Here is a 20,601-nt window from a genome sequence, read left to right on the forward strand (position 1 = left end):
GTGTCTAGAACCAGCACAGTAGAGACATAAGTTCTATTGCCGTCGTAGCTGTTGTTCTTCCACAGAAAATCGAAATCGATCGATTTGCATAGCCTCCTCAAAGGAACCAGAAGAGTCCTGGGGTTTGAGAGAGATGAGTGGTCGTTGAAAGGAGGGTGCTAAGCGTACTGAATGCCGAAAAGTGCCCCTTTCTCGAGCCCGCTCTTGAAAGCAAAGATGCAGACGGATTGCTAGTCTGATTAAATCTTCCAGAGATTCTGGTGGGTCTCGGCCAGCTAGATCATCCTTTATTTTATTTGAAAGGCCCTGACGAAAGATGGCGGTAAGGCTCTCTTCACCTCATCTTGGTTCTGCGGCAAGGGTACGAAATTGGACGACATACTCTCCCACAGTCCTTGACCCTTGACGAATTTGAAGCATTTCTGAGGCCGCCAAAGCAGAGTGTCCAGGTTCATCAAAAACCAAGCGAAAATCTTTGAGGAATTGATCTAAATTATTCATCAGCCGATCGTCATGCTTACAAAGCAGAGAGGCCCATGCCAAGGCTGAACCTTCCAAGAGGGAAAGGATGTAGGTAACTTTGGTCTTATCGGTGGGAAATAATGGAGCTGGCAAGGAAAAGTGCATCTTGCACTGGTTAATGAACCCATGATAGAGCTTCGGAACTCTATTAAAACATGGGGGAGGAGGCAACCGCAGAACGGCACTGGGGACCGGAGGAGCTGTGGGGGATGGAGGAGGTGCTACTGCTAATGGGTCCATACGAGCCGGCAATCTCTCCAGAACTCCTTGATCTTGATCCAGAACCACCTGTTGTTGCTGGACTCGTGTTACTAGTCCTGGCATGGCCTGCACAGCTGTTAGGAATGGAACAACTCCCCTATGAGGACAGACTAAAGAGGTTAGGACTTTTCAGCTTGGAGAAGAGATGACTGAGGGGGGATATGATAGAGGTGTTTAAAATCATGAGAGGTCTAGAAAGGGTAGATGTGAATCGGTTATTTACTCTTTCAGATAGTAGAAAGACTAGGGGGCACTCCATGAAGTTAGCATGTGGCTCATTTAAAACTAAGCGGAGAAAGTTCTTTTTTACTCAACGCACAATTAAACTCTGGAATTTGTTGCCAGAGGATGTGGTTAGTGCAGTTAGTATAGCTGTGTTTAAAAAAGGATTGGATAAGTTCTTGGAGGAGAAGTCCATTACCTGCTATTAAGTTCACTTAGAGAATAGCCACTGCCATTAGCAATGGTTACATGGAATAGACTTAGTTTTTGGGTACTTGCCAGGTTCTTATGGCCTGGATTGGCCACTGTTGGAAACAGGATGCTGGGCTTGATGGACCCTTGGTCTGACCCAGTATGGCATTTTCTTATGTTCTTATGTCTCCCAGGTCCATGGCCTCAACTAGCTGTTAGGGAATGCGGACCCCAATGGTAGCTCAATAGTCTTACCTGACTCGGCTCAGGAAGGAGGAGTCTTGGAACTCCCGGAGATAGTCTAGGCATCCCCGCTCGAGGAGAGGTAGACAACGGAATCCAAAGACAGTCCAAGTCACATGGCAGGCAGCAGTCAAGGGTAATCTGAAGGCAGTCCAGGTCGCAAAGCAAATGGCAGGCAACAAGAATTCAAAGACAATCCAATTCAGAGGGCAGGCAGCAGACAAGGCTAATCCAAAGGCAGTCCAGGTTGCAAGGCAGGCGGCAGACAAAGGACGGATTACTGTAAACCGTTCTGATGACGAAACAAAAAACATTAAATAAATAAATAAAATAATCCAGAGGAAGTCCAGGTAGCAAGACAGGCGGCAGACAACAAGGAACCAGAAGCAGTCCAAGTCAGAGGCAAGGCAACGAATTCTAAAAGACAGCACCAGCATGTGTGCCTGTAGCTGAGGCAAGGAACTTGTGCTGGGCTGTCAGTTTAAATACTGACCTTTTCCCGCGTGGGGATTGCCGGGAGGGATGCTGATGAAAGGGGAGGAGCAAGGTTGTGTCAGCTTGCACAATGCGTCGCGGCGCAGGACCACGCCAGGAACTGCTCCGATCCGGGTGGATGGTCAGCGGCAGCGCCGGGGGCACAGGTTCATAACAAACAGCAATATTTTCTGTTGGGAGTACCAAAGAGAGAGGCATCAACCTAAGGCTCCTCAACTGCAGGTAAAACCAGGACCTAGTTTTTGATGAGCTTAAAACCAGACTCCCTGCCACCTGTGATAGGGATGGGGTGGGGGAAGGATCTAGTCCTTTTTCTTGAAGTGGGAGAAAAAATCACTAAGAACTGTTAGGTCCTGAAAATTGTGAAGTGTGTCTACCACTTATGTGAACATAAGAACATGCCTTACTGGGTCATACCAAGCGTCCATCAAGCCCAAGCATCCTGTTTCCAACAGTGGCCAAACCAGGCGATAAGTACCCGACAAGTACCCAAAAACTAAATCTATCCCATGCTACCGATGCTAGTAATAGCAGTGGCTATTTTCTAAGTCATCTTGATTAATAGCAGGTAATGGACTTCTCCTCCTAGAACTTATCCAAACCTTTTTTTAAACCCAGCTACACTAACTGCACTAACCACGTCTCCTGGCAAAAAATTCCAGAGTTTAATTGTGCGTTGAGTGAAAAAGAACTTTCTCCGATTAGTTTTAAATGTGCTGCTAGCTAACTTCATAGAGTGCCCCCTAGTCCCTCTATTATCCAAAAGCGTAAACAACCGATTCGCATTTACCCATTCTAGACCTCTCATTATTTTAAACACCTCTATCATATCCCCCCTCAGCCGTCTCTTCTCCAAGCTGAAAAGTCCTAACCTCTTTAGTCTTTCCTCATAGGAGAGCTGTTCCATCCCCTTTATCATTTTGGTCGCCCTTCTCTGTACCTTCTCTATCGCAACTATATCTTTTTTGAGATGCGGCGACCAGAATTGTACACAGTATTCAAGTGCAAGTCTCACCATGGAACGATATAGAGGCATTATGATCTTTTCCGTTTTATTCACCATTCCCTTCCTAATAATTCCTAACTTTCTGTTTGCTTTTTTGACTGCCGCAGCACACTGAGCTGATGATTTCAATGTATTATCCACCATGACGCCTAGATCTCTTTCCTGGATGGTAGCTCCTAATATGGAACCCAGCATCGTGTAACTATAGCATGGGCAATTTTTCCTATATGCATCACCTTGCACTTATCCACATTAAATTTCTTCTGCCATTTGGATGCCCAATTTTCCAGTCTCACAAGCTCCTCCTGCAATTTATCATAATCCGCTTGTGATTTAATTACTCTGAATAATTTTGTATCATCTGCAAATTTGATTACCTCACTTGCCGTATTCCTTTTCAGATCATTTATAAATATATTGAAAAGTAAGGGTCCCAATACAGATCCCTGAGGCACTCCACTGCTCACCTCCCTCCACTGAAAAAATTGTCCATTTAATCCTTCTCTCTGTTTCCTGTCTTTTAACCAGTTTGTAATCCACGAAAAGGACATCTTCACCTATCCCATGACTTTTTACTTTTCCTAGAAGCCTCTCATGAGGAACTTTGTCAAATGCCTTCTGAAAATCCAAATACACTATGGGGCAGATTTTAAATGTTACGCGTGTGCGGTACATTTGTGCATGCTACCCGGCACACACAATGTGCACCCGATTTTATAACATGCGCGCATGTTATAAAATCCAGGGTTGGCACGCGCAAGGGGGTGCACACTTGTGCACCTTGCATGCACCGAGTCCAAAGAGAGCCCCAATGGCTTTCCCAGTCCATACGAGCATCCCGGGGTTTGCGCGCACCGCCGAGCCTATGCAAAATAGGCTCGGTGCGCGCAGGGGTAGATTTTCGAGGGTTATGAGCTTACCTTGCGTGTGTAACCCTTTGAGAATCTACCCCTAAATCTACTGGTTCACCTTTATCTACATGTTTATTAACCCCTTAAAAAAAGGGAAGCAGATTTGTGAGGCAGGACTTGCCTTGGGTAAAGCCATGCTGACTTTGTTCCATTAAATCATGTCTTTCTATATGTTCTGTGATTTTGATCTTTAGAACACTTTCCACTATTTTTCCTGTCATTGAAGTCAGCAGGATAACTGGTCTGTAGTTTCCCGTATTGCCTCTTGAGCCCTTTTTAAATATTGGGGTTACATTAGCCATCCTCCAGTCTTCAGGTACAATGGATTATTTTCATAATAGGTTTTAAATTTTACTAATAGATCAGAAATTTCATTTTTTAGTTCCTTCAGAACTCTGGGGTGTGTACCATCCGGTCCAGGTGATTTACTACTCTTCAGTTTGTCAGTCAGGCCTACCACATCTTCTAGGTTCACCGTGATTTGGTTCAGTCTATCTGAATCATTACCCATGAAAACCTTCTCTGGAACGGGTATCTCCCCAACATCCTCTTCAGTAAACAGCAAGCAAAGAAATCATTTAATCTTTCTGCGATGGCCTTATCTTCTCTAAGTGCCCTTTAACCCCTCGATCATCTAACGGTAACAACTGACTCCCTTGCAGGCTTTCTGCGTTGGATATATTTAAAAAGTTTTTACTGTGAGTTTTTTGCCTCTACGGCCAACTTCTTTTCAAATTCTCTCTTAGCCTGTCTTATCAAGGTCTTACATTTAACTTGCCAATGTTTATGCTTTAATCCTATTTTCTTCTGTTGGATCCTTCTTCTTCCAATTTTTGAATGAAAGATCTTTTGGCTAAATAGCTTCTTTCACCCTCCCCCTTTTAACCATGCCGGTAATATCGTTTTGCCTTCTTTTCCACCTTTCTTAATGTGTGGAATACATCTGGACTGTGCTTCTAGAATGGTATTTTTAACATGACCATGCCTCTTGGACATTTTTACTTTTGTAGCTGCTCCTTTCAGTTTTTTTCTAACAATTTTTCTCATTTAATCAAAGTTTCCCTTTTGAAAGTTATAGCACGAGAACCTTGGATTTGCACACTGTTCCTTTTCCAGTCATTAAATCAAATTGATCATATTATGATCACTATTGCCAAGCGGCCCCACCACCGTTACCTCTCTCACCAAGTCCTGTGCTCCACTGAGAATTAGATCTAAAATTGCTCCCTCTCTCATCGGTTCCTGAACCAATTGCTCCATAAAGCTATCATTTATTCCATCCAGGAACGTTATCTCTCTAGCGTGACCCGATGATACATTTACCCAGTCAATATTGGGGTATTGAAGTCTCCCATTATTACTGCATTACCAATTTGGTTAGCTTCCCTAATTTCTCTTAGCATTTCACTGTCCATCTCACCATCTTGACCAGGTGGACGGTAGTATACCCCTATCACTGTAGTCTTCCCTGACACACAAGGGATTTCTACCCATAAAGATTCAATTTTGTATTTAGTCTCATGCAGGATGGTTATCCTGTTGGACTCTATGCCATCCCGGACATAAAGCGCCACACCTCCTCCCGACTGCTCCTCTGTCATTGCGATATAATTTGTACCCCGGTATAGCACTGTCCCATTGGTTATCCTCTTTCCACCATGTCTCTGAGATGCCAATTAAGTCGATGTCATCATTTACTGCTATCATCTAATTCTCCCATCTTACTTCTTAGACTTCTGGCAATTAGCATACAAACATTTCAAAGTTTGTTTTTTGTTGTATTTTTATTCTGCTTTTTAATTGATAGGGATAAGTTAGAATTTTTAGCTCAGGTGAGTTTTAGTTACAGGCACTGGACTGCTTTTCTAATTATTGGAACCTCACTGTCGGGATGCCCTAATTCTAATGCATCATTAGTATCCTTTAAAGATACCTCTCTCCGAACCATGCGCTGCTGAGCGACTGTCGGCTTCCCCCTTTGTTCTAGTTAAAAGCTGCTCTAATCTCCTTTTAAAGGTTAGCGCCAGCAGTCTGGTTCCACCCTGGTTAAGGTGGAGCCATCCCTTCGGAGAGACTCCCCCTTCCCCAAAAGGTTCCCCAGTTCCTAACAAAACTGAATCCCTCTTCCTTGCACCATCGTCTCATCCACGCATTGAGAATCCGGAGCTCTGCCTGCCTCTGGTGACCTGCGCGTGGAACAGGGAGCATTTCAGAGAATGCTACCCTGGAGGTTCTGGATTTAATCTTTCTACCTAAGAGCCTAAATTTGGCTTCCAGAACCTCCCTCCCACATTTTCCTATATCGTTGGTGCCCACGTGTACCACGACAGCCGGCTTCTCCCCAGCACTGTCTAAAATCCTATCTAGGTGACGCTTGAGGTCCGCCACCTTAGCACCAGGTAGGCATGTTACCAGGCGGTCCTCACGCCCACCAGCCACCCAGCTATCTACATTCCTAATAATCGAATCACCAGCTATGACGGCCGACCTAACCCTTCCCTCCTGGGCAGTAGGCCTTGGGGAGATATTCTCAGTGCGAAAGGACAATGCATCACCTGGAGAGCAGGTCCTTGCTACAGGATCCTTTCCTGCTACACCTGGTTGGTGCTCTCCCATCATGAGACCTTCTTCCTCCAAGGCAGCCACCAGGGCTGCCAGTCTGAAGTTGGGACTGGACTACTATGTCCCTGAAGGTCTCATCTATATACCTCTCTGTCTGCCTCAGCTCCTCCAGGTCTGCCACTCTAATCCTCCAGAGATCGGACTCGTTCTCTGAGAGCCAGGAGCTCTTTGCAATCGCATGCACATGTACAACTTCTCACCGGTGGGTAAAAATCATACATGTGACACTCGATGCAAAAGACTGGGAAGCCCCCCTCTTGCTGCTGGGCTGCTGCCCTTCATCTCAATTTTGATCAGTTCCTAGTTAAGTTTTAGGTTGATAAGGAGTAGGAATGTGTCTAACTTCCTTTAAATGTAATTAGTGAATTCAACTATGTGTCTGGTAGTGGCCTACCGGGGTCTGATCGAATTCCTCAATAAAGTTTTTGTTGATGGGTTTTTTTTTTTGTGAAAGTGGCACCTGCCTATAAATTAAGAGATGAGCTAGGGGTGGATGGGTTGGGAAATACAAACATCTAACTTCATTCAGCCAGAGTGACTCACTGCTCCCTTGATTAACAAATGTTGGTCCCTATTCAAACCCAATCACACTACCTCAACACCTTTCCAAGGTGAGGAACTGAGGCTGAACTATTCAACGTTTTTACTTAGTATAAACTGCTCCTAGCTTATTTCTAACTTCTAGGCTACTTTTTTGTGGGGGTTTTTTTTGTGGTTTTTTTTTTTTTTTTCAATACAAACACTCAGTATTAAAACAAACAGTCAGCTCTTTAAAAGTCTGGAGAACACTCAGTTCTGCAGACTTTTAAAAATAAACACACTATCTACTGCTACCTTATTGACTGACTATTTAAAAATACAAACAGTCTAACTTGTTTATTCACTGCCTTTCTGACTGTTAAAGGCACAAACACACCAGATAATATTCCCAGATAGTTACCTTTGCCCCAATACTTTAAAAAAAGTCAATGTCCCAAGCAAAAACTTGCATTACTTTTAGGAACGCTATGTTAAAAGTGTTTTTTTCTTTCTCTCTTAAATATCCTGAACTGTACTCCCTGTTCACTGTAACTTTCTTTTCTTTGAGTTAAATGGTTTCCCCTGGTTCTGCTGTAAACCGGTATGATAAAACTTGTCTTGAGCATCGGTATATTAAAAGAATTTAAATAAATAAATAAATCTTGCGACTGCTCGATCTCTCTGAAGATGTGTCTTGGGCCTTGTGGCTTACAGAAAGCCTTCCACTAGAAAGTCCTGTGGACTGAAGTGGAGGAGGTTTTCCGTAGGGTGTGAGCAGAAGGCCCTAGATCTTTCTCCTGCTCCCCACAAAAACTCTTTGATTACCTTCCACTCCTTTTGGAAGCTGGTTTGAAGACCAACTCCGTAGAGTTCATCTAAGTGCGTCTGGTGCGATTCACTGCGGTAGATGGTATGCCTATCTCTGTACAAGCCTATATTTGTATGTTTCATGCGGGGCATGCTTCAGTTGAGCCTCCCTTAAAGCCTTCCACTGTGTCTTGGACCCTCAATGTGGTGTTGCTCAGCTGATGAAAGCTCCCTTTTAGCTGCTTTGCTTCTTGTGACCTCTGAAGTTACTTTGACCTGGAAAGTCATATTTTTGGTGGTTGTCACTTCACGGGGTCAGCCAAGCTCCAGGCCTTAGTGACTTATCCATTGTTAACACTGTTTTTTTCATGGCAGGTGGTGTCAGACTTCCTTCTTAACCAGTCAGTTATCCTGCCAACATTTTTTCCCAGGCCCCATTTGTACCAAGGCGAACAAGCCTTGCACAGTTTGGACTGCAAAAGAACATTAGTCTTCTATCTGGAGCGGATAGAAGCCCATAGACAGTCCACCAACTTTTTGTTTATTTTGATAGGAATAGGTTGGGTATTGCTATTGCTAAGCAGACACTTTCTAATTGACAAGCAGACTGCATCTCCTTCTGTTATGCCTAGGTGGGATTGCATCTTGGGGGTCATGTCAAAACTCACTCTATTAGAGCCATGACATATCAGTGGTCCACTTGCAAGCAGTTTCCATGGAGGAGATCTGCAGAGCTGCATGGAGTTCTCTCCACACATTCACATCACATTACTGTCTGGATAGGGATAGTTGACATGACTGCAGGTTTGGCCTATCTGTCTTTGTTTGAGATGTAGAACCCAGCTCTGTTCCCAGCTAGGGCTGTTGTTTTTGTTCAGGCAACCCCTCCCATTACCAACAAAACTAGCTGTTGTGTTCGATGGCACTTATTTTGGTGTTTTATTGGTCCCCTTTTATTGGAGAAGCAATCTGTATCTAGGGATTCACCCATGTGTGAGGAGTGCCATCCTGCATGCCCTTGGAGAAAGAAGAATTGCTTACCTGTAACAGGTGTTCTCCAAGGACAGCAGGAACTCAGTCCTCACAAAATCTGCCTGGCACCCCACAAAATTAGGTGTCCAACATGTGGGTTTTTTCATTATTTTATTTTATTAATAATCTGAATTCTGTGGCACAGTCAGAGTTCTACAAACGTTGACATACATTTTCTCCGCCAGGCTCCATCCAATGATGTCACCCATGTGTGAGGACTAAAATCCTGTTGTCCTCTAAGAACACCTGTTACAGGTAAGCAAATCTTTCCATCACATCTTAAGGACAGAACAAAAATGGCTCTAAGTAGTGGTTGAAACCTTCCATTCTGCATGAGAGCTTTCTTCTGCAGAATCTACTTCATCAAGTGATTCTTTCCAGTGCTGTCTCTACCAGGGAACAGGGGGTTATATCAGAATGGCTGGAATTCAAGACAGGGTCTTAGCAGAAATCTGTATTTAGATCATCCTCCTAGAACTGTGTACTACTCTGTGCATTTGGAACTTTAGCTCATCTTGTGGTCTGACAAAGAATCTTGATCTAAATGGAGAATCAAGTAGTTATGTACTGCAAGGGGGTACAAGCTCCTTTATACTCTGTCAAGAGTCCTTCCAGAGCTGGGTGTGGGCTCTCAGGCACAGAGCTCACTATAAACCAGGGGTGGGAAAGTCCGGTCCTCGAGGGCTGCAAACCAGTCGGGTTTTCAGGCTACCCCTAATGAATATGCATGAAATAGATTTGCATACAACTGGAGGCAGTGGGTATGCAGGTCTCTCTCATGCATATTCATTAGGGGTATCCTGAAAACCCGACTGGTTTGCAGCCCTCGAAGACCGGAATTGCCCACCCCTGCTATAAACTATCTACCAGCCAGGTGGTGGATGGTTTGCCTATCTCTGTGCAAACCATAGTGGGGCGCGTTATGCGAGATTTGCTTCAATTAAAGCCTCCTCTGCATCCTCCTGTTGTGTCCTGGGACTGTAATGTAATGTTTGCTCAACTCATGAAGGATCCTTTCGAGCCCCTTCGCATCTGTGACCTGAAGTACCTGACCTGGAAGATCATGTTTGGGTCACAGTCACCTCGGTGCATAGGGTTAATGAGCTTCAGGCGGTGGTGACGTATCCACCATATACATAGTTTTCATGATAGGGTGATTCTCCATACACACCCTTTATTCCTGCCTAAGGTGGTGACAGATTGCCATCTGAACCAGTCAGTCATCCTGCCCACCTTTTTTCCCAGGCCTTATTCGCACCAGGGCGAACGGGCACGGCACAGTTTGGATTGCAAGAGAGCCTTGGCCTTCTACCTGGAGCGGACGGTGGGCCACAGGCAGTCCATGCAACTCTTCATCTCATTTGATAAGAACAGATTGGGAGTCAGGGTTGCCAAGCAAACCCTGTCTAACTGGCTGGTAGATTGCATCTCCTGCAGCTTGCATACTGTCTTCAGTGGTCCACCTGACAGCGGTCCCCGTGTCTGAGATCTGCAAGGCTGCGATGTGGAGTTCCCTCCACCCTTTCGCTGCTCACTACTGTTTGGACAGGGATGGCCTTCACGATAGCAGCTTCGGCCAGTCTGTCTTCCGGAATCTCTTCCAGCTGTAGAACCCAGCTCTTCCTGCCTTGTGCACTTTGTTCGGGTTCAGGCTGTTTCCCTGCTGTTACCAACAGCACCTGGTTGGGTGCCTGTTGGTCTTGCTTATTGTTTGGGAACAGCCTGCAGCTAGGGATTCACCCATGTGTGAGCACTACCATCCTGCTTGTCCTAGGAGAAAGCAGAGTTTCTTACCTGTAACACCCCACGGAGTTGGAGTTCTCCTTTGTGTATTTTATTTTTTTGTAATTCTATGTTAATGAGACTGAAGAGGGACCCCGTGTGGATGCGTGGATAGTGCCGGGCTGTATCTGATGATGCCACCCATGGGTGAGGACTAACATCCTGGTGTCCTAGGAGAACACCTGTTACAGGTAAGCAACTCTGCTTTACTCCAAATGTGTTTAGCAGTTGATGAAACTGGAATCTATTCCAATGGTTGTGATCTGCTATTTTCCTCTCCACTAGCTTCTTACTCATTGGTGATCCTAAACTCTCCATACAATATGTGTAAAGTGCCTCGGTCTTTTTCTCTTTTTATTTTAGATGCTATCAGTGCTACAAATCCTCGAGTCATTGATGATTCTCGTGCCCGGAAACTCTCCAATGATTTAAAGCGCTGCACTTATTATGAGACCTGTGCCACCTATGGACTGAATGTGGAGCGAGTCTTCCAGGATGGTAATTACTTTTTTGTTAGTGATCAGTGGGCTTGGGAGCATGAGAGAGAGATCTGTGTACCAAATAGCAACTTAGCTGGTTTGGTAGAATTCAGATGCTTTACAGCCATTGTTCATATGTTAATACCAGAGCCCCTAGCTTCCTATGGCAGTTTCAATCTTTTGTGGCAATTATATGGCAAATTTGTATAATTTTGCATATAGATTACAACTGTTTATGCAAAAAAAAATATTTTTTTGGCAATATTGTTTTTAAACAATATTTAAACTATATACAGATTCAAAATTTACCAAGTACAGTAATCAACTATTTATCAAGTAAAGCCATAAGTTAGAAACTTTTAACTGCATCATGTCACTTTTGAATTGAAATAGTTTTACCATACTTTTTTATATTTTCTTAAGAATGTCCTTGTCATGTTTTTGAGAATATGAGCTTATGTATGCTGAAAGTGCCCTCAGTATCAACAGTTTTTCATGCTGTTTATTATGTGCTGTTTTGATTATTGTAAATTATTTTGAGAGTTAATTAAGGTGATTAATAAATGTAGTAGTAAAAAATATATGCACATATATTGGACATATGGTAACTGATACAAAACGGATTTGAATTAGCACAGATTTGAAACTAATCAGCAGTAGAACAGTCATTAAAGCTTCTATAAATTGAAATTAATGCCTTCTCTGCCAGTTGTGGGACAGACTTTGAAAAAACACATTTGGTTATTTGTAGTTGTTTTATGGTTGACCACATCTGGAGGTGCAAGAACTTTTGTGTAAAAATGAAATTTTTCTAAAGGACATCAATCTGTTTAGGAGTTTATATCTAAATTATCTTTGATTTATAAGACCTTTGAGGGATTAAACATTCTGACTGCTTTTCTCTGCTTACTCAACTAAATTCCTCCCTCCTATTCACTTGAAAAGAGGAGGATGGAGGTGGAGGAACAACAGAAGGTAGTGTTCCCTTCAGGTTGGTTGTAAGGGGAGGGGCTGGAGTAGGAGCCAGAGAGAACTGAGACTAAAGGCAGGCAGGTACCCTGTAGCTTTCTTTAAATGATTAATTTAAGAGATCTGAAAGCTTCAAGAATGTTGACTCTGTGGCAGGTTGTCAATTGTACGGAAAAAGGCTAATTTTGTAATTCTCCCATTGTTTCACATTTTCACGATTCTAGGGGTACTGGTTAATACAAAGAAGACACAAGTCCCATTGTATATTTGTACCCAGTTTTATAGCACAAAGTTTCGTTTTCTGTTTGTTAGTATTTCACATATGACAATCTTAATCAGCAAAACTTTAGGTGATTTTTCTAATAGCTAAAAATAATGAAATGTATTGCCCCTTCATTTTAGGTGGTTCCTTTTATTTTATTGGTGTTTGTGGGATAACATCATCTCCATAAATCTTATGAGCTTAATTAATATGCTTTCATGGGGACATTTTACAATGAAAAAATCTCTGTTCCTTGCTTTTACCCTCATTTAATTTTTTATGAATCACCTTTCCAGTGCCACTGCTGAAAGTGATATACAATCATAAAGCCAATAAACACAAATGTAAACCAAATTATCACCATAAAAATTAGTCATAGTGATAACGTGAACATATAGAACTATCGGTATTTATTTTTATTTAGAAAATTTGTATCCCTCTGTCTAAATTACTAGGTGAGTAACAATCAAACATTCATAATAATATTACTTTTAAAATTTATATTTTCGCAATTCTAAATTTTAAAATTAATTTTAATAATCAGAATTAAAAATAATTTAAAACTAAATCATAACTTAAAATTGCAATACAAAAATCTAAAAAACAGCAAAATGATCGTTTAAAAAAAGACAAAATAAAAATATCTAAACAATCATTAAAGCAACTACTTCAATAACAAAAATAAAAACACCACTACTATGTAAATGTAAATACTGCTGCCAAGTACTCATCTTCCTTTCAGACTTTGGGGAGTAGTTTGTAATCAGTTGTAGAGAGAGGAGGGTATTCAACAAAAGCCCTCCTAATCCTAATAGGAGAGAGAATTCAGGTACATGTGGGCTAGCTGAGGGTTGAATAGTTTACCTGGTTTCTGTTCCTGCTTGTTGGTTAAATTTAAAGTCCAATTTTAGTATAACTTTATTCTTTACTTTTCCCCAATATATATTGCTTTTATCTTATTGTGTGGTAGAATTATTATTTTCTCAATAGATACTGTTTATTTCTGCTATTTTGCTTCTATCTGTGTGTGGCTGAATAATTAAAAAATACAAGAAATTATCCAAGTATTCTTAGTCCTGCTGGTTCTTACTCTGTCTGGTACGGATGTGCAGAAGGAAAAAATTTGTTTCGATTCGGTTTTCGTTTCACCGGGACCCAAATTCTTTGCATTAGTTTCATAGGGGGGAAAACGAATTCATTGATTAGTTTTATTTGTTGTCCATTTTCCCATTAAAGTCAATGGGGGAAGTATTTGCAGCCTATTTTTAGCTGCAGAGTTGGGGTTTTCTTATCAATTCTGATGAAATTTCTGGGGAGCAATCATCAGAATGAGAAAAGAAATCCAAGGTACTTAGACTGTGGCAAAGTGGCACCAAAGTGGCATGAATAGCCTAAGGCACTGTAAAGGGGCAAAGGGGTACCAGGAGTGGCAAGAGTGCTTTAACAGAGGTGCAAAGCAGCAGCAAGTGTGTCAAAAACACACCACAGCTTCAAAAGAGAGCACCGATAACAGTTGCATGAACCCTCGAAGGCCGCACGACAGGCAAAGTGGCAAGACAAGGGGCATCAACATCCTACAGCACAAGGAAAGGGGAACATAACAAGCAGAAAGAGTGTCATAAAAAACCACCAGGCGCCGATAAAGGGACAAAGCAGCAGAAAGACTAGCACCAACACACTGAGGAACCATAATAGTGGCAAGAACACCACAAGGAGTAGAGTGAGTCGTCTTGTGTATGGCAGCAAGGCAGAGTGGCAGAAGGTTGATAGGGGCAAGACAGGCTGGCAGAGCGGAGGTATCTGGTCCCTGTAATTTTGATAGGGGCAAGACAGGCTGCAGAGTGGAGTTAGTCTGGTCCCTGTGGTTTTGATAGGGGCAAGACAGGCTGGCCCCGGGAAGAGTTCCCTTTCCTTTGCGCAGGAAAAGGCTCCCTAGAATGTGTTCGCCGCTAGAGTGTGGTGGTTCCGTTGGTGTCTAGTGAGCTCTCGCTGGTCTTTTTTAAAATCTGGTGGATGTTAGCAGATATACAAACGAGAATATTCAAGGCAGAGGTGGAGGAGGTTTCCATGTGAACAGCGGTTCAACATGGGTCAGCTGGTGTTAAGATATAGGCTGGCTACACCCGGGGAGCGTGCCCTTCCCTTTTCGCAGGAAAGGGCTTCCTAGAATGGGTTGGCCCCTAGAGTGTGGAGGTTCTGTTGGCATCTGGTGAATACCCAGAAGCTATTAACTGTACATATGCACTTCAGCTGATGACAAAGGAACTTGAAGAGCTCTCAAGTCGAAATCTACAATATCAACCTATGTTGACTTTGTAGTTTACACAGTGCCTCTGTAAACTATGGGAACACAGAGGATGAACTAGAGTGCAACTACCACCAGTTTTCTATAGTATTAGAAACACCAGTTTTCTATAGCACTAGAAACATTAATGTTGGCACCTAAGAAACATCTAGGGAAAATGGCCCGTATTATGAAGGTCATGAAAACTATTGAGCATATGTAATACCCAAGCTCCAAGCTGGACAGACAGGCACAGTGTTAGAGGTCAAGCCCTTATAGGGATGTTAGGCCTAGACAGACAGGCTCAGCATTAGAGGATAGAGGTCAAGCCCTTATTATGAAGGCCAAGAAAGCTATTGAGCATATGTAATATCCAAGCTCCAAACTGGACAGACAGGCACAGTGTTATAGGTCAGGCCCTTGTAGGGACGTAAGGCCTGGACAGACAGGCACAGCATTAGAGGTCAAGCCCTCGTAGGGACGTAAGGCCTGGATGGACAGGCACAGAATTAGAGGTCAGGCCCCTTGTAGGGGCATAAAGCCTGGACAGACAGGGACAGCATTAGAGGTAAAGCCTGGACGGACAGGCAAAGCATTAGAGGTCAAGACTTTGTAGAGACGTAAAGCTTGGCCGGCAGGCACAGCATTAGATGTCAAGCCCTTGTAGGTTCGTAAGGTTCCCTATCACCCACCCTGTTTAATATCTACATTCTCCCCCTCTGCCACCTACTTTCAAACCTCAAACTCAAATTTTATATTTACGCAGATGACCTTCAAATTTTAATCCCTATATCCAAATCATTGGACTCAACACTCAGGTTATGGAACGCTCATCTACAAACTATAAACCACTACTTATCCAGCCTCAACCTTGTGCTCAACACTTCTAAAACCGAACTCTTACTAATTACTCCAGAAGGTAGTCCCATACTTCTCCAATCACAAAATATTCCACATATATCACACGCCAGAGATCTTGGAGTCCTAATCGACAGTCACCTGAACCTAAAGCATTTATAAAAAAACACTACTAAGGAGTGCTTTTACAAGTTTACAAGTACTCAAAAAACTCAAACCGCTCCTATTCCACTACGATTTCAGATCCGTCCTCCAAGCCATTCTGTTCTCTAAGATCGACTATTGCAACTCCATTCTGCATGGTCTTCCAGCCTCTACCATTAAACCGCTCCAGCTGCTACAAAATGCAGCGGCAAGGATCCTGACAAATACCAATCGGAGAGAGCATATTTCTCCTATTCTAAAGATCTCCACTGGCTCCCAGTAAACTTCCGGATCCTCCATAAATCTCTCACAATCATTCATAAAAATATCCACCATCAAACCCCGCTTGATCTGTCTCATCCTCTCAGACTGCACTCGACAGCCAGGCCTTTAAGGGATGCTTACAAGGGATCTTTACACGTTCCTACAATCAAATTAGTGCACCCCGCAAACATCAGAGACCGGTCATTCTCTACTGCAGGCCCTTCCATGTGGAACGCCATGCCTCCGGACCTCAGACTGGAGACTTGTCTAACAACTTTTAAAAAGAAACTAAAGACATGGCTGTTCAGCCAAGCCTTCCCCACTACAAACTCCATTCCCTGATCTAGAATTGTACACCACACATCTCTGTAAACAAAACTTTCCAAATTTTCATGCATAATATCCATTAAAGAGAGGTTGGCTCCTTGCCCCCTCCTCTGTATATAGTATTTATTCTATTTTATTGCACTTTATATATTTATTGCTCCGCTCACCCCTTCTTTATTTTCCTACTCCAAGTTAAGGCTTCCTTGTTATAATGTAACTGTATGCTCTGTATCTCTTGTTGATTGGTTAATTGTATATTCTACTTAGTTCATTGTAAACCGAATTGATTTGATTTGTATCAAGAAAGTCGGTATATAAAAGCCTTAATAAATAAAATAAAATAAATAAATAAATAAGGCATGGACGGACAGGCACAGCATTTTAGAGGTCAAGCCCTCGTAGGTTCGTAAGGCCTGGACGGACAGGCACAGCATTAGAGGTCAAGCCCTTGTAGGGATGTAAAGCCTGGACGGACAGGCACAGCATTAGAGGTCAAGCCCTTGTAGGGATGTAAAGCCTGGACGGACAGGCACAGCATTAGAGGTCAAGCCCTCATAGGGACGTGAGGCCTGGACAGACGGGCACTGCATTAGAGGTCAAACCCTCGTAGGGATGTAAGGCCTGGAAGGACAGGGACAGCATTAGAGGTCAAGCCCTTGTAGAGACGTAAAGCCTGGACGGACAGGCACAGCATTAGTGGTCAAGCCCTTGTAAACACCAAGAAGCTATTAACTGTACTTATGCACTTCAGCTGATGACAAAGGCACATGAAGAGCTCTCAGAAATAAGAAAACCGCTACTCAAGTCCAAGTCTACAATATCAACCTATGTTGTCTTTGTAGTTTACACAGTGACTCTGTAAACTATGGGAACACAGAGGATGAACTAGAGTGCAACTACCACCAGTTTTCTATAGTATTAGAAACATTAATGTTGGCACCTAAAAAAGATTTAGGGAAAATGGCCCATATTATAAAGGTCATGAAAAGTATTGAGCATATGAAATATGCAAGCTCCAAACATCCGAAGTCAGCTTTTTATGTTCTTACATTCCAAATGTTGCAAAACAGGAAAAAGAATATTCTGGAAAGAAGTGATGCACAAATACATGAAACTGAAATTAGAAATACTAGAACTAAACTCAGACAGGCACAGCGTTTGAGGTCAGGCCCTTGTAGGGACGTACGGCCTGGACAGTGGACAGACTGGCACAGCGTTTGAGGTCATGTACATGTGCTGATATTATCTGGAACATAAGAGGCAGTTGGAGCTGCTGCAAGGCTTTCAATTTCTTTTATTTATCTAGCCATTCACAGAGAAAATTTGGAAACCCAAGCAAAGGCATGTTTATTTTCAAAAACACTAGCATTTCCATCAACTCTGGTGCCAGCCTTGAGTGGTGAGGGCTCATGATATCCCCTGTCATTGAAAATACACGTTCACTGGACACACTGGTTGGTGGACATGACATATTGCTGAGCCACTTTGGCTAGGTGTGGCCAGACAGTGGACTTGTGTGCCCAATATGCCAGCGGATCTGTCTGCATGCCCTCTGTGGGCTCTGAGATACCGTGTCACTGACATTTGTGCTGTGGTCTCCTTGCTTGGGTGGTCTGAGAATCACTCATGCCAGCTGCTTTCCTCTCTAGTCCATAGCAGAACAGATGAATCTTTATGTGTAACATGCCTTTGGCGTACTGAAGTGGAGGAGGAGGTGGTACTAGCTGTTGCTGACAGAGTGCTGCTCCTGCTTGGGCTAGCACAACTCTCTGAAGTGCCTGCTGCTGTTTCCTCCTTTGCTTCATGCCTAATCTGTCTCTGCCTATGGCGCTTCTGATCACGGACTTTTACTAACAGCAGGTCCTTCACAAATGAGAGACAATTGGACTGTAGGGCGAGTTTCCCTTTCACATGGGGATCACAGACTGCGGCGAGCATGTATGTTGGTCTTCTGTTAAAGGTTTAATCTCTCTTGCACCTGCTTCTGCAAAACGTCCAGACATTGCAGCACCTCAGCTGTCATTCCCTCTTCCTGTTTAAAGCCCTCCAAATTTTCCTCCAGAAAATTAACTATAGGGATGATGTCAGCCAAGGTGGCACTTCTGGAACTCAGCTCCTCCGTGACATCCTTGAAGGGCTGCAGGATTTTTACCAGCTGACTCATGACTAACCAATCATGATGCCCTAGGGGATTATGCACACCTATGTCCATTGAACCAGAAAGTTCATGAAGGGGTGTCTGCAGCTCCACTAACCTCTTCAGCATCATAAAGGTGGAATTCCACCAGGTGGCAATGTCTTGAATGAGACACTTGTGAGGCATCTCCAAATCAGTCTGCTTTTGTCGGAGAACCTGCCCCGCCTTCACACTTCTGTGGAAGTGCGCTGCTATGTTCCTGCACCTGTGTATTAACGTATGCAGGTATCGTTTTATTTATTTATTTATTTAACACTTTTTTATACCGACCTTCATAGTAAATAAACCATATCGGATCGGTTTACATAAAACAAGGGTATAACAGAAGCAATAAATAAAAGTAATTAACAAGAGAAGAGAATAAGATAAAGTTACATTTAACAAGGAGTAAAAACTTGGGAAGCTTAAAAGCTGGAAGGAAGTTAAATGCCAAAAAATAATTAAAGAAGCATAGTCCAAAAGGAATTTGGATTAAAGCAAGATGCTTTAATCAGTAAGTGCCAGAGTTCTTCGTTTGAATGGTTGTCAGACTTTAATCTTCTACGTCCAAGTGTGGATAAAGAAGACTAAGGGTTGTCTGGAGGATCATCGAAGGCTTGGTGATTGGACTCCAACCACAGAGCTGACTTCACTACCAGGTGCAGAGTGTGTGCAAAACATTGGATGTTCTGAAAGCGCCCGTCAGATATTGCCTTTACTATGTTTGCACCATTGTCTGTGACAAAGAACCCTGCCTGAAGATTCCTGTCTCGCTGGTTTAGTTGCCAGCCCGCCAGCATCTGTCTGATGCATGCTAGAATATTGGCTGAGGTATGGGCCTCGTCCGTCAGGTGGATGTGCAGTAAAGTCCACCTCCACCCTGATACTTGTTCACTAATAGAGCTGCTGCCTGCCCCTGCCTCAGCCAGATCCCACCAGTGTGCTGTCAGGGAGAGGCAAGAGTGTGCAGCATTCATGGCGGTCCAGATATCGCAGGTGAAATGCACACTCCCCTGTGCCTTAGCTAGCAGTGATTGGATGCGACTGCGACACTGGTTGTACCTTGGACACAGGCTGGGATGACCTTTCTGCTAAATGTGGTTCTGGAGGGGACTTTGTAATTTGGAACTAAGACCTTCAGCAAATGCTTGAAACCCACACTCTCCACTATGTGCAAGGGCTGGTCATCAAGGGCAATCATTTCCCCAACGCTCCTGGTTACAACTTTTGAGGCTGCCTGCCTCCTACCCCGGGATAGCGTTACCGCACATCACCCTATTTCCTCCATGGTGGGTTGTCGCTTCTGCCACATGGCAGGGGGCTGCTGGCCTGCCATCTGACTGCTAGAAGGGGCTGAAGGCATGGGGTGACTCTGCTCCTTTTCAACCACTGCCTGGAAAAGGGGGGTCCCCTGACTTGTACTGCCACCATCCCCAGATGGCAGTACTGTTGTTGGGTGTTGCCTCTTCATATGCATCATGCCAAAATTAGTTAATGTCCCATTTGCTTGCCTCTGCTAATAGCCCTGGCACAGTAATTACCCTGAGTAAAACGTGGGTTTTCCCTCACTTTAAGTGGCTCCAGATCGCAGATTTCTTTCGTGATCGCTTCTCTTTAGCCTTCGGGGTGGATGCTGGCACTGGAGCTGAAGTAGTGGGTGCACCCTGAGAGAAGCAATGCCAGAGGCATCAGTCACACTCTGTGCCTGCGCTGACTGCTCTTCCTCCTCATCATCAGTTTCATCTCTCCCCTGCAGCACTGAAGTGGAGGCTAAGACAGGACTAACTAATCCTCCTAAACCTTCTTCAGCTATTACTTCTTCCATTTCTGAATATGAGAATCAGAAGCAACGTGGATTCCCAAGCAATACATCGACACAGGCGCCGCCGCTTCGATATGAGATGCAGTAGCTCAAGTGACTGCAAGCTGAGGTACCATTATTTGCGCCGAGACAGCAATGTCAATGGCCCGTGGCTTCGCCACCACCTTGGGCACACCAGCCCATTTCCATTAAAAATAATAATAATAAACAAAGGCGCTGCTCAAGACTGAAGGTCGGCCGCGCCAGGACATTGGCTTGAACGTGGGGCGCATAGAGCATGCCAGGGCCTTGACACGAACACCGGGCACGCCAGTCCATCTGCGCTGGTAGCGAGTGCACTGCCACTGTTGTGCCCACCAATCACCTGCCAACATCGCTTCAAATGCATCGCACCTACAAAAT

At 43.7% G+C, this 20,601-nt stretch overlaps 1 protein-coding gene across 2 annotated transcripts in view; it reads left to right on the forward strand.

The window, feature by feature from the left end:
• AGAP3 (ArfGAP with GTPase domain, ankyrin repeat and PH domain 3) overlaps nt 1-20,601 on the forward strand; it is a 1,011,227-nt gene that overhangs the window by 272,077 nt on the left and 718,549 nt on the right. For both annotated transcript variants that reach the window (XM_029587235.1, XM_029587233.1), the window contains exon 6: nt 10,978-11,112. In XM_029587235.1, coding sequence (XP_029443095.1) covers nt 10,978-11,112 — 135 coding nt within the window. The remainder of the gene's footprint in view (nt 1-10,977; nt 11,113-20,601) is intronic.

This window comes from Rhinatrema bivittatum, chromosome 2 (genome assembly GCF_901001135.1).
Source record: "Rhinatrema bivittatum chromosome 2, aRhiBiv1.1, whole genome shotgun sequence".
Classification (NCBI taxonomy): domain Eukaryota; kingdom Metazoa; phylum Chordata; class Amphibia; order Gymnophiona; family Rhinatrematidae; genus Rhinatrema; species Rhinatrema bivittatum.